The 17,978-nt window shown below is 38.5% G+C and overlaps 1 protein-coding gene across 1 annotated transcript in view; it reads right to left on the bottom strand.

Moving 5' to 3' along the window:
• The window catches only part of myo5aa (myosin VAa), a 103,576-nt gene that overhangs the window by 29,383 nt on the left and 56,215 nt on the right, over positions 1-17,978 (bottom strand). Inside the window, exons 17-30 of the mRNA XM_081372883.1 lie at positions 16,323-16,409; positions 16,118-16,226; positions 15,675-15,886; positions 14,114-14,270; positions 12,138-12,377; positions 10,790-11,038; positions 8,781-8,874; positions 6,750-6,898; positions 6,479-6,592; positions 6,156-6,293; positions 3,611-3,667; positions 2,951-3,178; positions 2,377-2,477; positions 461-517 (exon numbers count right to left, since the gene is read on the bottom strand). Of these exons, the coding sequence (XP_081229009.1) occupies positions 461-517; positions 2,377-2,477; positions 2,951-3,178; positions 3,611-3,667; positions 6,156-6,293; positions 6,479-6,592; positions 6,750-6,898; positions 8,781-8,874; positions 10,790-11,038; positions 12,138-12,377; positions 14,114-14,270; positions 15,675-15,886; positions 16,118-16,226; positions 16,323-16,409 (1,992 nt within the window). The remainder of the gene's footprint in view (positions 1-460; positions 518-2,376; positions 2,478-2,950; positions 3,179-3,610; positions 3,668-6,155; positions 6,294-6,478; positions 6,593-6,749; positions 6,899-8,780; positions 8,875-10,789; positions 11,039-12,137; positions 12,378-14,113; positions 14,271-15,674; positions 15,887-16,117; positions 16,227-16,322; positions 16,410-17,978) is intronic.

The raw sequence follows: 17,978 nt of genomic DNA, 5'->3' as shown, positions 1-17,978 counted from the left end.
GAAGACTGCAAGTGTAACCATCAAAAAAGAAATAATTTGCCATCCATTCATTCACATAAATGAGCTATTTGTGCACTGAAAATAGGCAATAAATGGCATCCAAGCAGTCAGCCAAAAGCCACATTTACCTTTGGACGGACAGAAATTCTGATCAACACAATGTGATTTTGCTGGCATATTTTGCACAATCGTTCATGAAGATCGCTGCACTGGTATATTATTGTGCTATAATCCATTTCAAATAAACCCTCCTCAAAAGCTACCTGAAGCAAACTTTGGATGTTTAATATTTTAAAAGCGAACTAGACTTTAGACAATCCCTTCTTATTAGTTAAAGGTCATGCCTAGCAAAGCTTTTCTGTATGTTTTCTCATCTATGTATGGGCTCTGGAATGCTGCTCTGCTCTGAGCTGCACACACATGCAGTGAGAGCGGCCCATCATGCCTGTCCAACTGTTACCTCAACCTGCTCACAAGCTCGTTCACTTCAGTCGGTCTGCGTGTAAACCTGGGTGATCTGTGCAGGACAGAGATGAGCCGTCAACAGACAGACAGACAGACAGACAGACAGATACAGACAGACAGAGGCCTGATCCTAAACACAGAGGCTTGTGAATAAGGTTGTGAGAGTGATAAATCATAATTTCCTCAGTTCGAGATTGATGTTATTCAATGGATGTATGCAAGACACTACAAAGAAGATAACCAGCAGCAAAACATAGATCAGAACAGAGGTTCTCAAACTGAGAGGTTCGAGGGGCATAAATAGAGATGGGTAGTGTGATGGTAGAATAGACCACTTGGGTGTTTGCAAAACACAGATGATGTGTTTTGTGGGCGGAGCCTACATGGTGACAGAAAATGACAGTTCTGCAGTAAGCAGTTTATGGAAGCCACGGAATAAAATAATAAAAAAGGTAATTTCAAGTTTATATCCCCACAATTCTGAGTTTTTCCCCCTCACAATTCAGAGTTCATATCTTCTTTTTTCTTGAAAATAAATATTTTCTTTCTAGTTGTGATATAAACACACAATTGTGATTAATAGAGTCTGAATTGGGAGATAATTTTTTTTAAATATAATTTCATGCTGTAACTGTAGAGGTAATACATTATGTCCCCTATGAACTGCATATGTGAATATTATATGTAGACCTAATGTTTACATCATATATATGCTTTAATAGTAGACTAATCACAGGTTTTATCAGCCCAGTCTGTCCATTTAATGGAAATTATTTAGTTTTGACATGCCACACCAAAGCTGTCTGATTTAAGTGCAGTGTGACTGTAGGTTGTTTACGGGTGCCAAAACACACCAGAACTTGCCACATTAACATATAGAATTTAACTGATGTGCTGTTACACCTTGATGACTGTGCAAGTGGGCATTTATCATCTATTGTACAATGGCTTCAAATGTCATGTATCCAGTCATATTTAAATTCTATTACTGTTTTGAATATCTTGATTTTAACTCAGCCTTATGTAATATAACTTTTTGGTTCACATCCAGTTAAAATAAGAAGAAAAATATATTTGTTTTTTAAGTAATAGTCCATTAGATTATTAGAAGCTTATGTAATTTACACTACCGTTCAAAAGTTTGGGGTCAGATAGCAGACAATATAATCATGGAGGCGCCGGCGCCGGCGCCGCGGTCACTTGCATTGCACGTTAACTGGAGCGCATCTCATCATAAATTAACCGAAACTCAGTGTATGCCTCACATACATGAGAAATACATCTGAAGAAAGCTTGAAATGTCTTTAAACGAAACAATCAAAACGAAAAGAAATAGACTACTCTCTGATTATGTAATCCATGATGTGGGACCTGATAGTCATTTATGTGATATTCATGCTTTTTTTTCTACAGTAAAGCACAGTCCACAAACAATCTCAAATGCAAACTCCCTATAATAAGACAAATCTCTGGAGGCATGCTCCAAGCACACTCTCATTTCCTCCCTTTTCCCACATTTGTAGTAATGACACTATAACCAAACCAGAAATTGTAACGCGCGAGTACGCGAAAGTCCGTATTATTATTTTTTTGCAAAGGTCCCCTCAGGGGCTCCGTTCCAAACAAATAAAAAACATCGACCCCAAACTTTGGAATGGTAGTTTACACAGCATTTTGGGGTACAATTTCTGAAAAAGATAACTACATAGTGATATTAGTAGTACCGGTAGTAGCCCTCTGGGGGATACAAATCAAAGTTTAAGAACCTCTGATGAAAAACATGAAGACTTCACTATGAGTAGGGCAGAAAACAGGACTTCACACAACATATATACAGTATGAGATGTAATGGATTTGTGATTCAGCACATGATATCTGATAGTGGAAGAAATGTAAAGAGAAGCACTGCACCTGTTGGTGTCTTTGAGACCCATGTAGGCCTGGGAGATCTCCTTGGCATCGGTCAGCTTCTGCACATCCTCAATGTACGGCAAGGGTTCAGTCATGGTTGCCTAAACACACACAGAGGATTCACACTCATGTAAGTTATAAATCACCGAATCCATCAACTAACTGACTTTTGAGCATCAGACACATCACAAGAACCATTTCTCGTTCACTTCATTCTCAGTTAATAAAAGTGATATTTGAACTTGTAAACTGTAAGTTAATATACAACGTTTGCACTTTTCATATAAATAAATTGCCAAATGGCTTACAAACTCTTAATGTTCGACAATATCTTCCCAAACTCTGAACGACAGCAAACGTTAGCATTATAGAGACTAAAATGGAGATGGAAGTGATGTAAATGATTGTTCTGCTGTCTGATCAACATACCTTTTCATCCTGTTGTGAGTGCAACACAAGACAAAAGGAGAGATGAAGTTAGAAATCTTAACAAGACTTATGTTATGCGAAGAATGTTAGTGACAGATATTAATGCACAAAAACTGAAGTAAGAATTAAAGGCTTTGTGTCTGACCTTGTGTTGCATGGCCTCTTTCTGACTGACAAGTTGAGAGCGCAGGATGAGCACCTCTTCCTTCCGCACCTCCAGCTCCTCGTTGGAGGAGTTCAGCTGATCCAGCAGGACAGTGTACGGAGGAGAACCCGGAGCAGCGGAACCGGCCTCAGCGCTGCCTCTCAAAGACTGACGCATCTCATTCAAATGATGTTTGAGCTTCTTATTCTCAGACTCCAGCTCCTGACGCTGAAGAGAATTCAGAATTATCAACATACAAAAACATTTAAACATGTAAAAAAACACACATAATATTACTATATAACATATAATATAGTACGCTGCTTTATCTTCCTCATTTCAGACGTCCATTGTACTGGACAATTTTTGTTCTATTTCCAGCTACGACAGCAGGAAGGTGTTTCAACACAGCTGTAATTTTAGCCAAGGACCATACTAAAAACATATCTTTTAAAAATGATGCCATAAATTGACCTGAAATAGACATTTAAATAAATACTGGTAGTGTGGGCTACGATCAAATCTCACGTCAGGTCTCAGCTTGTGTACGCAAGCTTTTGAGTTAGTGTGGACTTGCGTGCGTGTAGCATAGTAAATCTGGTGGAGAATTGTAATGAGAACATTTTGTTCATTTAGATTATTACGCGTGTGTGTGTTTACCTTGAGAGATTCATACTCCAGCTCAGCGCCACGAGCTTTCTTATGTTCCTCATCATCCTGGCCAACAAGAAAACACATTTTCAATTACAGTAACAGTGTGTATGTAAAAGTATATGTATGTATGTATGTGTTTGGGTTTACTTAGCTATACACTGAAAACAATATATCATAATTTTAAAGTTAAAAGACTGTAAAAAATCTATGGTAAAATCTTAATTGGTAATTGTAGGGTCCCTTACTATATACGGTGAAAAACTAAATAGATCTAATGGGACATTTCATTGTCATTTTATAATTTAAGGGGAAAACTGTAAACGTAAACATTATATGAGTTAATGAAAGGCTAATTTTGCTCGAACATATATATATATAAAAAAAGTAAATCCAGAAAAACTAGTCATTGTTAATCATTTTGCAGAGGTATATGAAAAAAAAATGTGTTGGTCATCACATTAGAAATAACATTTATGATATTACAGTTTTGAAGTGCTGGAAAAAGATGTGTAAGTAAGTACTTGTACAATACCAGTTACTTTCTGTTACAATACCATAGTTATGGTTAGTTACTACATTAGCCTAAATCCATAGTGAATGTTGCTGATTTGTGGACTGAAAGCCTTCTGTGTTTCTCCTGGTTTCCACGTCAGCGCTGTTTGATCTGATATCTATGGTTTATAACAGAGAACTCTGCGCCGAATCACAATGTTTCTCACTGGATCTCGCAGCGATGATGTTATTAATTATGAGGCAAATTCAATGGATTTCTTCACTGGATCCCCAGAGTCTGGATCTCCAAGTCAGTGTTGTGTGATCGAGATCGGCCGGCGACTGGCAAGTTCGGGGCGCTGCACTGTCTATTATTGGTTCGAACTAATAAATGGTCCGTGAAGCATAAATGAGTAACGCATTTTCGTTCTGTTTCATTTTGTTTGCATTCGGCAACGTTGTGGTTGCGCCAGCGCGACCTAAATAAATATTTGTCCGCACCAGCAGGAAAAATGGTTGCAAAATGCGACCAATTGGTCGCAGTCTGGAGCCCTGAAGCCATGATGTCTCTTGAGAAAAAAACAATATCGCTCTTGCACAGTCGTAGCTCATTTCCTCACGGGCCAAATTCTCTGGGTGGGCAAAGCAGAGAAAGGGGAGGTAAACCTTTCCCCATATGACAACATATAGGTTAGATTCCAGATTGGCCCATCTGAGCTTTCATGGCGGAGCAGGATACCCAGGGCTTGGTTTACACCTATCGCCATTTCTAGCCACTGGGGGACCACAGGCAGGCTAGGGGAACTCATATTAATGTTAAAAAAACTCATAAAATGAAAATTTCATGGGACCTTTAAAAAAAACAAGTACATTTTTCTTATTAGTTTATCTGGATGTGAACCAAAAAGTAATATTACATAAGATTGAGTTAAAATCAAGATATTCAAAACAGTAATAGAATTTAAATCTGACTGGATGCATGACATTTGAAGCCATTGTACAATAGATGATAATAGATGATATATGCCCACTTAAGGCCAATTTATACTTCTGCGTCGGGTGCGCGTAGAAGGTACGGCGTAGCATACGCATTGACGTGTACCATACGTCGTACCCTTCGCCGTACCCTGACGCGCACCTCCTCAAAAATGTAACTACGCGTCGCGGCGACGCGGACCGCAAGATCTGTGATTGGTCGGCTGGATAGCATCGCGTTTCCTCCTACGCATTTCCGGAATGATCTTCTGCACTCTGCACCGCCCGCCCGCCATTTTTAAATTCCGAAGATCAGTGAAGAGCCATGGAAATAGACCAAGTGACCGAGAGATTGCTTAAAGAAGTGCGGAAATACAGCCATCTGTATGACTCCTTCAGTCCGCCATTGCTCGTAGAAATCTAAACTCAAAACAGCCGCGAGGAATGTAAACACAGTGGAACATTAAAACCCACCCGCGCCAACTAGCGTTTCGGCGGTGTAACTGCAGAGCAACACAGACATTCGCAGAAGTATAAATGCTCACGACGGCGTCGCCTACGTGCGTAGCCTACGACGTACACTACGGCGTACACTCGACGCAGAAGTATAAATTGGCCTTTACACAGTCATATACTGTCTATGTATATCATATATGTATGTATATATATATATATACAGCTCTGAAAAAAATGAAGGGACCTCTGCAAAATTAGTAGCAATAACTAGTTTTTCTGGATTTACTTTTTTTTATATGTATATGTTTGAGTAAAATTAACCTTTCATTAACTCATATAATGTTTACGTTTACAGTACATATATATACACGTGTACTATATATATATATATATATATATATATATATATATATATATATATATATATATATATATATATATATATATATATAATTTTAGTATCTGGTTTAGGGAGATTTAGATTATATTTAACTTTAAATAAAAACATTGATGGTATGTTCTCATTTAGAAAGCAGAGTAAAGTGTGTGTGTGTGTGTGTGTGTGTGTGTGTGTGTGTGTGTGTGTGTGTGTGTGTGTGTGTGTGTGTGCGCGTGTGTGTGTGTGTACCCTAGCTCTAGCCCGCTGAAACTGCTCTTCCCTCCGATCGAGTTCGTTCTGCAGTGACTGTTTTTCTTGCTCTAGTTCGGATACTCTCTTCTGTAGCTTCAGGAACAGGGACATGTCCAGTATCCCCTTGGAAACATCCTGAGGAGAGAATAAAACACATCCCATTTTTATATCCACAATATGTGCCATTTTATGTTTTATTCCTAGGATCTTTATAACGTCAAAAGCCAAAGAAAGTCAGAAATTAGTTAACTGGCCTAAAATGAATTTTAAATCATAAACAACTGAGTAATATGAATGATCTAAATGACTTCTGCTCTCACCTCCCCTCCGCGGGACCCTTCCTCGGACTCTGCAAATTCGGAGTTGTAGGTACATTCTGATTCGTTGCTGCTGTGTGTGGAGTCTGTGCGCCTGTGACCAGGTTTTGGAACATTCTAGAAGAAAGAAAGGACCCATCAGAGAACTGGAGGCTTTTACTAAAAGGAGTGTGCTGGATCTGAGCCTAAACCAGCCTAATCTTTCAGAATACCCATTGATTAGTTGATTTTCAAGATGTGAAGTTAAGTAATCCATAAATGATCGTGTCCTCACCACTGCAAGTGTGATCTCCTCTTTCAAATCGTCGTATTTCTCCTCTAGTCGGAGGTGTTCGGTAAGGAGGTTCTGGTAGCGAGACCGTTCCTCGTTTAAATCGTTTTCTAGCTGCTGGGTTTCCTCCTTCAGAGCCCTCTGCATTTTCTCTATAAAACACATACATGTTAAACTTCATTCAAACACATTCCCAAAGAACAGTCAACCAATATTGAATTACTCAATCATCTGACTGCAGACTGACTCATGTTGTTGACACTGCAACAGGACAGGGACGAGTATCATATTAGGAAAGCACACACAGAAATGACAGACACTGTTTATAAAGGATTTGGATTTGTTTTTTTTTTATCTGAGTGTACACTAGGTATAGCAGTGTGTAAGACTGGCCAATGATTTTTTTCAATATTTTTCGTATTATCAGAATAGTACATTTTCTGATGATTTTAAAGTGCTGTTTATTTGGCCATTCATTTTCCTAAAGACAGAGAAGTTTCACACCAGCGCTAAGAAAGAAATATTAAATAGAATGTCTGATTTAAACCTCAATAGATTTGGCACAATGACGATATGCAGTAATAAAATTGTTTGTTTGAACAATTAATTTGCAACCATGACTCAAAGATGTTCACAGTAAGCTCCCATGTGACATATTACATGCTTAAATTGTTTTAGTAAAAATGTATGCGTCACAGAATGATAGGTTGAAGAAGATGAGACGAGGCAGCGCAGAACTAAATGCAGCAAACTACTTTAATAAACAATATCAAAGTAAAGAAACACAAAAGGTAAAACACGAAAGACACGTAACAGTGTGACACATCCAAGACAATTAACTCAGGGGCCATTTACACAACACCATTTTCATATAAAAACTGAAAACTTTTTGGTCGATTATTTACACGACAACATCGGTTTTTGAAAACAATACCATTATTGTCTTGTTGTATTGTGTTAGTTTAGTAAATAGTTTTAGTAAATACATCTTCTGAAGTCTATAGATATTCAGATATGTGTCTAATCATGGTTGCAAATGCAGTCAACTTGCTCTCGAGTGTTGACGGACAGGCTTTGACTGTTCCAATATGGCGGATGGTTTATGTATAGCAGCCCACAGAAATAGCCGATAATGTGTATATATATATATATATATATATATATATATATATATATATATATATATGACCATGACAACAAATGAACACAAACTAGAAAACATGATAATGGAAGGAAACACAGGAAATATAGCAACACAAACTAAAAGTCCATGAAAATCAAACCAAATCACCAACATAATGTTACATTTTGTAGTTAAATAGTGATGTTTTTTAGCCTGGGAAAACCCAGACTACTTCCGGCGAATTTTAATTCTCTCTTCAGGATAGTCTGGAGAAGAGCCCATTCAAACTCATTACTGTGCCGCTGAAATCGCGGCACCAATCAGAAACGTTTGGGGATTTACATGCAACGCATTCTCATCCTAGGGCGTCATAATACTGACGCTTTTGAAATTTCTTTAATATCCGACGCAAAGGGCACCCTTTAGCGTCAACATGTGACGCCGGTTGCCGCCGTGAAACATCACTCGTTTGAATCATAGACAGTATATAAACGAATCAATTATCGCGTCTGTTTTGAGCGATTTAAACTTACCGTTTTCGTTAAAACCGGAGCAAAGAACAACACTCGAAGCATACGTCATCCCCTTCATCGATCTGATTGGTTTTAAGACTATACAATTGCGCCCAGATGAATTTGAGCTACGTCAGTTGGTGACGCCCCTTTGGAAATGATTTGTATACATAGCTTCCCCAGACCCTATACTCAGTTTCAACTGAGAAGGGTCTAGTTTTAACCAGGCTAGATGTTTTTTACAATATATTGCTATACTACTGGTGCATATAAATGATGATTAACATGACAAAAAATTCTGTGAAAAATATTAAATAGTTCTACCTTGTGTAAAAACACTGTTTTTAAAGAGTTTGCACATACATCGAACAACATTGACATATTAAAGTTTTTGCTTACCTGTCCACTGCTGGCCTTGTTCCTGGATCATTCGGTTCAGGTCGTTTTTCTCGTTCTTCAGCAAGTGGTTTTGCTCCTTTAGTTCTGAGATCATCTGTCACAAATATTACACAAACACAATCAGTCGACTGCATGCCATTTAAGTCTTTAAAAGATTATAAAAACAAACAAAAAAACTATTAGCTGTGGTAATCTGCATCGTGTCACAGATGCTTGTATTGAATGGGGACATTCATTTACTCAGCACACATTCAATATTGTATTATTGTGGCTTTGTGAATCGTTCTACTCCTCTACTGTACCATCCTAAAACTATGCTACTTCTAAAATTTGTGCTGAGCGCTAGTCTCTATCTCTCTCTCACCTGTGTGAATGTACAGGTCTCTTCTCTTCCCAGATTTAAAGCAGTGTTTCTCTAATCCCTGAATATGGAGATAAACAGGAGTATATCTGTGTCTTTAGAGGGCTCTACAATCTAGGAGGACTGTCTAAAAGCAGGGTAATGTGGGTAACCTGTAGGTCGAACTTGACTTTGAGGATCTATTGTGAAGAATTTGCTAATGCAACTAGAATTTGCTAATGTAATGCCATACCATCAATAAGGTTTACGACACACATCAACACACACTTATATAAATTATTAATTTATATACGAGTCAAACACTAATAACTTGGACACTAATGCTACATTCACGCCATGTCGTAATTACCATAGTCTCAAAATGACAACATGTGACGTTATATTCGGAGCTGTTCACGTCCTCAGACTAGGAATTATGCGTTTCTATGGCACCACTATCAACGTCTAAATGAATCTGCAGCGGTCAGGTGGTACAGCAGTCATGTGGTACAAGTAAGAGCTCTCAAACAATTGCCATGGTACAAGCTGTAATTATGAGCTCCATGAGGACACGAATGCTTGTTACAAGTTGAAATTGTGTAATTGCGGTAATTACGACATGGTGTGAATGCACTTTTAGACATTTTAATATAATTAATTATTCTATTTAACTAATTTGCAAAGGTTTTGTGAATCACTCAATGGTATGGGAGAACTTTATGACACCGGAATCATGAATGTACTGTGGTACATTTAATTAATCGCTTTTTTGAATCAGTAAATTGACATGAGCCATCCAAATTAACTGACTTCTGGAACACTACTGAGTAATGAATCAAATGAACGCGTTCTCTATGAATCCGTTTACTGAAACGAGCCATTCAAATGAACCCTCTTTAAAGGAACACCACTGGGAGACGACTCAAACGCATCAGTGATAAGCTGTCTGAATGAATTGACTTCCAGGGCTGCGTTTAACTCCACTTTTAGACATATAGTACACTTCCCTAAGCACTTCCCCTCAGGGGAATCCCCAACGCCATTTTGATGTGCGTTCAACTTCGTCAAGAGGGCGAAGAAAGTATTATTTGGACAGACCCTTGACCCCTCAATTTTGTCAGAGGGAGCGAGTTTACTCATATGTACACAAGGGAGATCCATAGACCACAATGCGCACATTGTTACGCCACAGCAGATAGCGCTTAATTTTCCCACACAACTCTAGTGTTTGATTTTGGAGTTATTTTGACATTTACCAGCACATTACTTTTAGCTATCTTAAACTTTTTTTTTTACACAGTTATAGTTCATTGTATTGTTATCATTTTCGTTTGTGTCATTTTTTATATTTTGTCCAACAGCCCAAGCATGCATGCAGAATGATCCGTAAAACAAATCAATAAGGATAAAAAACTGTAAATAATAAATCAGATCCATAGCGGATTCCAAGTGATCAAGGGCTTATTTAAACCCGTTGCAAGGGTTCCACCAGTAGTGGGCGCTCAATGTTAGCAATGACGTACATCTGAGTGAACGAGACAGATGGAAATTAGTGAGGGAAGGGCATAAAGAAATGGACTTCAATCCCCTTTTTGAAAAGTGCTTTGAACATCGCACTAGTACAGGCACATCACAGCTGCACACAACTACACAAGTGAACGTGCAGCACCTGTTCCATCTCGTCCTGGTAGGTTTTCGCCCAATCCTCGATGGCTTTCTTTTCTTTCTGTGTGTTCTTCAGGTCTTTACGCAGTCGCTCCAGCTCCTCCAGAAGAGTTGTAACTTTGTTGGCGTTGTTTTTGGCATCCTCTTCTGCCCCTCGCAGACGGTGGACTTCCACACGCATGCGCTCAGACTCTGCAGCATGGCTGATCTCTAGACCATTCAAACGCTCGCTGAGAGAACGGTTGTCCTTGTTCTAGAGTGAAACCAAAACAGAACATCAGTTAATTCTATTTAATTACACAAGTACTATTTTTTGGTTACTATACTTGAATCATTTTACTTTAGTGAATTCATCTTAAATATATTTTTTTATGTCAAGGCAGTCTTTGTGGCATTCTCTTTATTCGCCAGGGATAAGAAATCTCACTTGCAGAAGTGGGAGGGGTTACTCGATTTATGCACATTTTTGCCACAGTCTTGTCCCACTGCCTAGAAAGCAACTGAACGCCATTTCAAGCGCCTTCATACTTGAAAAACCGTGGAAAACTACTTTTAAACAGGAAATGACAGAATATGTACGTACATATTTACAGCAGGTCTTTTCGCACGGGATTAGTATTACCTGGGGTAATTTTCCTGACCTTTTTATAGATGGTAAAAGTCGCAGTACTCTTTACTGCCATTGTCCGTAATGATTACTGAGATGGCACATTCGGACGGGACTAATATCACTGAGAAGATCTGGTAATAATTACTTTACCCCACCTCTCCATGTTAAACTAATTCAGTCTGAATGGGGCTTTAGACAAAAATTCTGCACAGGGAAGCCCAGATCTAAATGATGTTATCATACACAGCTAACACACTATGACTCATTGCAAAGGAACTAAAATCAGCTAGAAACAAATTAACACTGACATCATAAAGTCAACATGAAAGCATGGTTGCAACCCAGTTTCCTTCCATAACCTGATGTTTTTTTGACTAAATAAGGATATTCACAGGACAAAAAGGGGGGTAGAATTTGATTGGGAAAAGTAGAGTCAACGTGACAGCTGGTTGGATGGAGGGAAGCTAAAAAAGCAAAAGGGCAAAAGTTGTTTCATGGGTGGAGCAAGCTATTACATTTTATGAAAGATTTATGACGACAAACTTTTTTATGGAACAAAGTGCACTGATGCCCAAGAAGAACAGGTACGAGCATTACGATTTCATATTGGCTTAAGAAAATCCTCCTGAGTTTTACGCTGGACATACAAAAGTAACTTTTATTTTGCTACTCAGAAATCATATTAACTGAACTTTTGAATGAGGCACAATAAGCCACATCATCTCAGTGTGAAGTGTGGTACCTGTTCGTCTATCCTGCGCTGCAACTGCATGATCTTGTTCTCCATGCCGATGTTGAGTTTCTTGAAGTGTTCGACCGAGCGCGCCTCGATCTTGAGTTTTTTGAGTTCCCTCTTGGCTCGCATGCGACGGATGCAGCACTGCAGGTACACGATGGCTCTGAGCGATCGCTTGAACCACTGCCGCGCCAACCAGCCGCGCACCATCTTCTGAATGATGATGGCCTTGTGCTCACGCAGAAGCTAAACAAATACACAACAACACATGATGAACAGGAGAAAACAACACAAATATACAAAAGAGTTAAGAAAGACATAGTGATCACTACAGTGACAGTGCAGTGAAATGCTCTCAAATCGCTTTTCTCTCTCACACCTTCTGCCTTTTTAATTTGCAGATATTACACATCCTGCCTCGATAATCCACTGCTGATCAACAGAGGTCTGACCGAAGCAAAATAGAGGAGTGAGAGAGTAAGTAATAATACAGCCACAGCTGCTGTGGTCCATCAGTGGGACAGTCCCTCCACTGGAACAACAACCTGTTGCCTGTGAGATCACATGACCAAACACACTGGCTAAGAGACATGAGGTCATCACAACACTGTGCTACTTCATCCTCTTCCAGAGGCTTCAAAAACTTTAACTAGAGAAAACCAGTGACCACCTAGTAAGCCAGCAAAACTCAAGGTTGATAATTCATAGAAAAGACCTCAGGATGAAACAGAATTGCTACTTTCTTAGTTTAATAATTTATTTATTGTTTTGTTCCTGGAAGGTGCTCTTTTCAAATAGTCTAGAGTGGAACCAAACACAATTTTTTTTTACGGTTTTATACTCTTGGCAGCCAATCACTCATCATTTAAAATAATCTCTCAATATTTCAAAACTCATTGTGGTTTATTCTCGTTTTTCTGCTGTTCCAGATTACACCTGGGTGCAAAAAGTCTCTACATATTTTATTTTGATTTTTTATCTTATTATTGATATTTAACTTTAATTTCATATATTAGTTGTTTACTCTGTTTGCTATTATAAGATGCAAATGCTTTGGTGATAATAAACATACCGTTTCTTTCATAAAAAGAAAGATTTGAAAATTTGAAATCAAAATGAAAATTTTTGATTTTACATTAAATGTATCTTACCGTTCAAAAGTTTGTTTGGTATTTATTAATAATGATACTTATTTGAACTAAGTATCTCATGCTCACCAAGGCTGCATTTATTTCAAATGTATTACATTTATTTATCATGCATTTACATAAAAAAGGAAAAACTACAATATTGCAAAATATTTTTACAATTGAATTCATTCCTATGATGGCTAAGCTGAATTTTCAGCATCATTTCTCTAGTCGTCAGTGTCACATGATCCTTAAGAAATTACTCTAATATGCTGATTTACTGATCAAGAAACATTTCTTATTATTATCAATGTTTAAAATGGTTGAACTGCTTAATTTTTTTGTGGAAATCATGATACACTTTTTTTCAGAATTATATGATGAATAATAAATTGAAATTAATGCATCCTTGCAGAGTAAAAGCAAACTTCTTTCTTTATAAAAAAAAATGAACAAACTTTTGAACAATTAATTTGACTAATTTTAGAATCAGTCACTCCTATGTGTTTAATCCACTGCACCTTTAACCTCATTCAGTTCCCTAGGGGTGTAGTTAGCCACTTTCATAGGTCATGTGTCCAATGCCTGAAATAATTCACTGGTTTCTAGTGCGTTAATTATAAACCACCCTGCCAACATCATATGTTACCCTGATGCATGCAAGTATAAAACCCAGCTTGTTTAAATGTTACAGCAAAAACAGAACTAAATTACAAATGCAAAGGTGCATGTAAATAAAAGTGCAATATTGAGAATAGAAGAGTTAGAAGTGTATTGTTAGCAGTGTGTTTGTGAGGCTTGTATATGTGAGATTGTGTAAAAGTGTATTAGAATGTGTGACTTCCTCCTCACCGCTTTGTACAGTTGTCTGGCCATGTAGGCCCTGAGGATGCACTGCATGACCAGAGCAGCAGCCTGCTTGCGTTTGTAACATGTTCTCTGGACATACATGCGCTGGTACTTCTGAATGATGATTGCGGCACGTGTGCGACGCATGAATTTTGCAAGACTGTGGGTCAGGAAGAACAACGTAGAGGTTAACACATGCAAACCTCCCCAATTAAATGCTAAAAAACAGTTTAGAGTGCAATAGTTGGGTTCTCCGAAGTAAGAATTCCATTCATATTTTAACAATGACTTATAAACCCTTAAAGACAGATTTACTGTGAGCTCCAATGTTGTTAATTAATGGTACATGCTTTTGTTGAATCCATCAGTTCACATTATTTGAACCTATTTTCCAAAGAATGGTGCTTAAGAGAGGAATTTCTGGTGAAAAACTACATTACCCTACCCTGGAAATCCAGAGTTCACGCGAGAGCACAATTTGAATTTGCTCAGCAAGTCACTCTGGCATTAAGTAATGATGCTCATTAACTAGCCTATGCCCTTGTAGCCGAGCTGCACCAATCACATCGGTGTATCTGATATAGGCGGGCCAGAGGCGAGCTAAACAGATGACGACAGCGCTGTGACGTCGAAGTCATTAGAAAACATTGCAAGATGGCTATGGATGACCACCAGTTGTTTGAAACAGCTTTGGCTGCTACAATGAACGAGTTAGACTCGGCTTTTTATCTAAAATAGGAACAGAAGACGCCGCTTGAATCGTTTCTTTGCAAGAAGGACGTTTTTGCTGTTTTGCCGACCGGATACGGCAAGAGTCTAATCTATCAGTTAGCTCCACTGGTACAGTAGCTAAGTGTATGGGGCTCTGGATTAAGTGTACGGTCACCCCGTGGATTGTTGCGATTGGTCGTAGTGCTATCCAATTGCGTGCAGTGAGATTTTCAAATGCATGCTTGGTGCCGCCCCTCGAGCTGGGCGATTTTTATTACTCAATGCCAGACCTTAATCTTTCAATTTTTGGGTCTGGATTCCCAGGCTAACATTACCCATGATTCTAAAGAAATTTCTACCAATCAGAGTCACGGTGAGAAAATTGCACAAAAAGATCTGTGCAGCAAACGGCTGCTACCATGATGCACCGTGAATGTCTCCCTACGCTAATTGTAAATGTATGCATATTTTGCAATAAATGTAATAATCAACATCTTTAAATCAATAGTTTTATACTTCATTTTAGTTATGATGAATGTGATTCAACTACAATTATGTGATATGATTTTGCTCTTTCCCTCATTATAGTACACAGTCTTGTGCCTTTGTCTTAAAAAAAAAAAAAAAAAGTGTCTTCTAATCAGAGTTTGTAATGTTGTAATTTTCCTTAGCTGGGCTGGCTGGTATAATAGCTTTAAACTCATAGCTTATAATTCCGGAACCATCTCCACAGTCAAAGTGAACGGGCACTGTTACATTCTAGAAGCTACGGGTCATCTTATTTTGTATGATTATGCTTTTCATAAATGTAGTCTGGCTCCGCCCACTATGAGATGAGTCCCCTCCCCCTCACCAGCGGGCCTGGTGTCCCCGGACGTATCTCTGGATGGTTGTGGCAGCATGTTTCATGCGCAGGTACTTCTTGCGCGCCAGCCAGCAGCGAATGGTCTTCTGGATGCGGATGCAGGCAGCACGCAACTTATCTGCACGCAGTTTCTCCAGGTACGCAACCTGCCCCGCTCGGAAGAAAATCTTGGTCTTGCCAAACTGGTACTTATCTGGATCCTATTAAGAGAACAAAAAAATGGAGAGAGAATTAAAAGACTTTTCATTCATGTTAAACTTTACCTTCAACTACATTTTCTATAGAAAATGTGAGTATTGCCAATTCTGGGTGGTTTTCAGGGCATTGTTGCGTTGCAGTGTGTTTTTTTTTTTTTTTATCAAGTCAAAAGAGTCCAAGTCCACACAGAGTATAAATATAGTTTTATAAGCTGAATTGTCCTCTTCTTGTACCTGCACAAGTTTCTCCAAAACGTTCTTACAGGTCATCTTCCTGTCAGGTAAAACATCTTTTTGTACCATCAGGACACGGTACCTGCTAAAGAACTCTTGATACGTCCACCTGACAAACAAAACAGTCGTGCAAACACAAATATACAGTCAGGAAGTGTTTGACAAAAGGGAGTTCAGTATGTTAATGTATAGATCTTCACTGTACCTAGATGGGAAACCAGCAGCAGAGATGCGTATTGTTTCCAAAACTCCACATGCACGCAGTTGCTGCACTGCCCTCTTGGGGTCAAACCTGGTAATGACAGACATCAGATATCAGCCTAGAATCACTATCACTTCTTCTAAATCTACTGATATAAACACAGTTCAAAATGATATTTAGAATGAAATCTCATGAAGAAAAAATATTAGGCCTGCACATTGTCTAAACTAGTGAGCTGCCAACCTAGACAGCTTTTTGGGGCATGATTGGCAAACTCCTGATATGTAGTGAAATTATGCTACCTTTTGCAGTTCTGTTTAGCACTGCAGGTAGCACATAAATTACACGCTGCAGCTTTAATATAGGCAAAATTTCTTCATATAAGATGCCGGACAAAGCTTAGGGAAATTTTGTAGCTTTGGGATTTCATCTCTTTATGCATCTCTCGATTCTGAGAAAAACAATCTGATTCTAGGTTCTCAACTTTTTTGTATCGTTGTACAACAAAATATTCAAAGCCCCCCTCTTCAAATTTATTAAGATATTTCCGGTACTTGCTGTGATTGTGACAAAGAGACTTGTTTTTTTTATTTTTTTTTATTGATGTATTGAATTAAAGGCAGGGTAGGCAATTTATTCCAGAAACATTTTTTGTTATGCTGGTTAAAAGTCTCTTCACATCCTGATAGCAATCACTAAGGCCTCATTTACACTGCAGGTCTTGATGCCCAATTCTGATTTGTTACCTTTATCCGATTTTTTTGACCGTCCGTTTACACGTTATTTCAACTGTGATTCATATCCGATTCATGTGTTTACACTTGCCATACTATCTGAAACATCGCGCATGCTTAAAGGGTTAAATTATCTTGCACAGATGGGTTGACGTGAAATATGATTGATGCTAGCTCTGCGATATTATGTGAAGTTCACCAAACATCACCATGATTTTGAGGCGAAGGAGGACGAAGAGTGCCATCATTGTGCGCATTATGCTTCAGTTATTGTGTGTGAGAGAGATCTCAGGACTGGTGGGAGCATATTTGCTTTAAATATTGGCTTTAATGAGGAGCAGTGGGTCTGAAATTTGGTTGTGTGTAACAATATGTTGTGTCAACGTTTGTTCATATTCCTCTCCTACGACAACACAACGTTTCGTCGGGTCATCCGTCCCTTTGCAGATGCACATCAGTGTTTCTCTCGTCATTAAACCACAGAGACGTTGCCTAATGCCTCAGAAAATCCGATCTGCCTGTTTACATGACAGTCGCATTGGCACATATATGATTTATTTCCACATATGAATCAGGCCTGAAACCGATCTCGAAATATCCAAGACACATTTCACTGACAGTGTAAACGAGGCCTAAATTAAGTTGTCTAAATGTATTTATATGTGTGTGAATATATATATACACGCCATAACTACTGTACTTTAGATGGAAGAAATTAAAACCCATGTTATACTCGGAGCGTTTTGTGACTTGAATTTATGCATTTCAATGGCAACACTATCAACACAGAAATTAATCTGCAACCGTCAGGTGGTACAGGTAACAGCTCTTTAAGTTGTTTGTTTATAATAATTGTAATGTTTTCTTTTGTGCTTTGAGACATGAGGCAGTTTAATGCCGTAAAACACATTTTATGTGTTCATTT

The sequence above is a fragment of the Scardinius erythrophthalmus genome (assembly GCF_964197995.2).
Source record: "Scardinius erythrophthalmus genome assembly, chromosome: 8".
NCBI classification, from domain to species: Eukaryota; Metazoa; Chordata; class Actinopteri; order Cypriniformes; family Leuciscidae; genus Scardinius; species Scardinius erythrophthalmus.
Note: the sequence above shows the minus strand (reverse complement) of the source record. Positions and strands in the feature narration are given on the sequence as shown.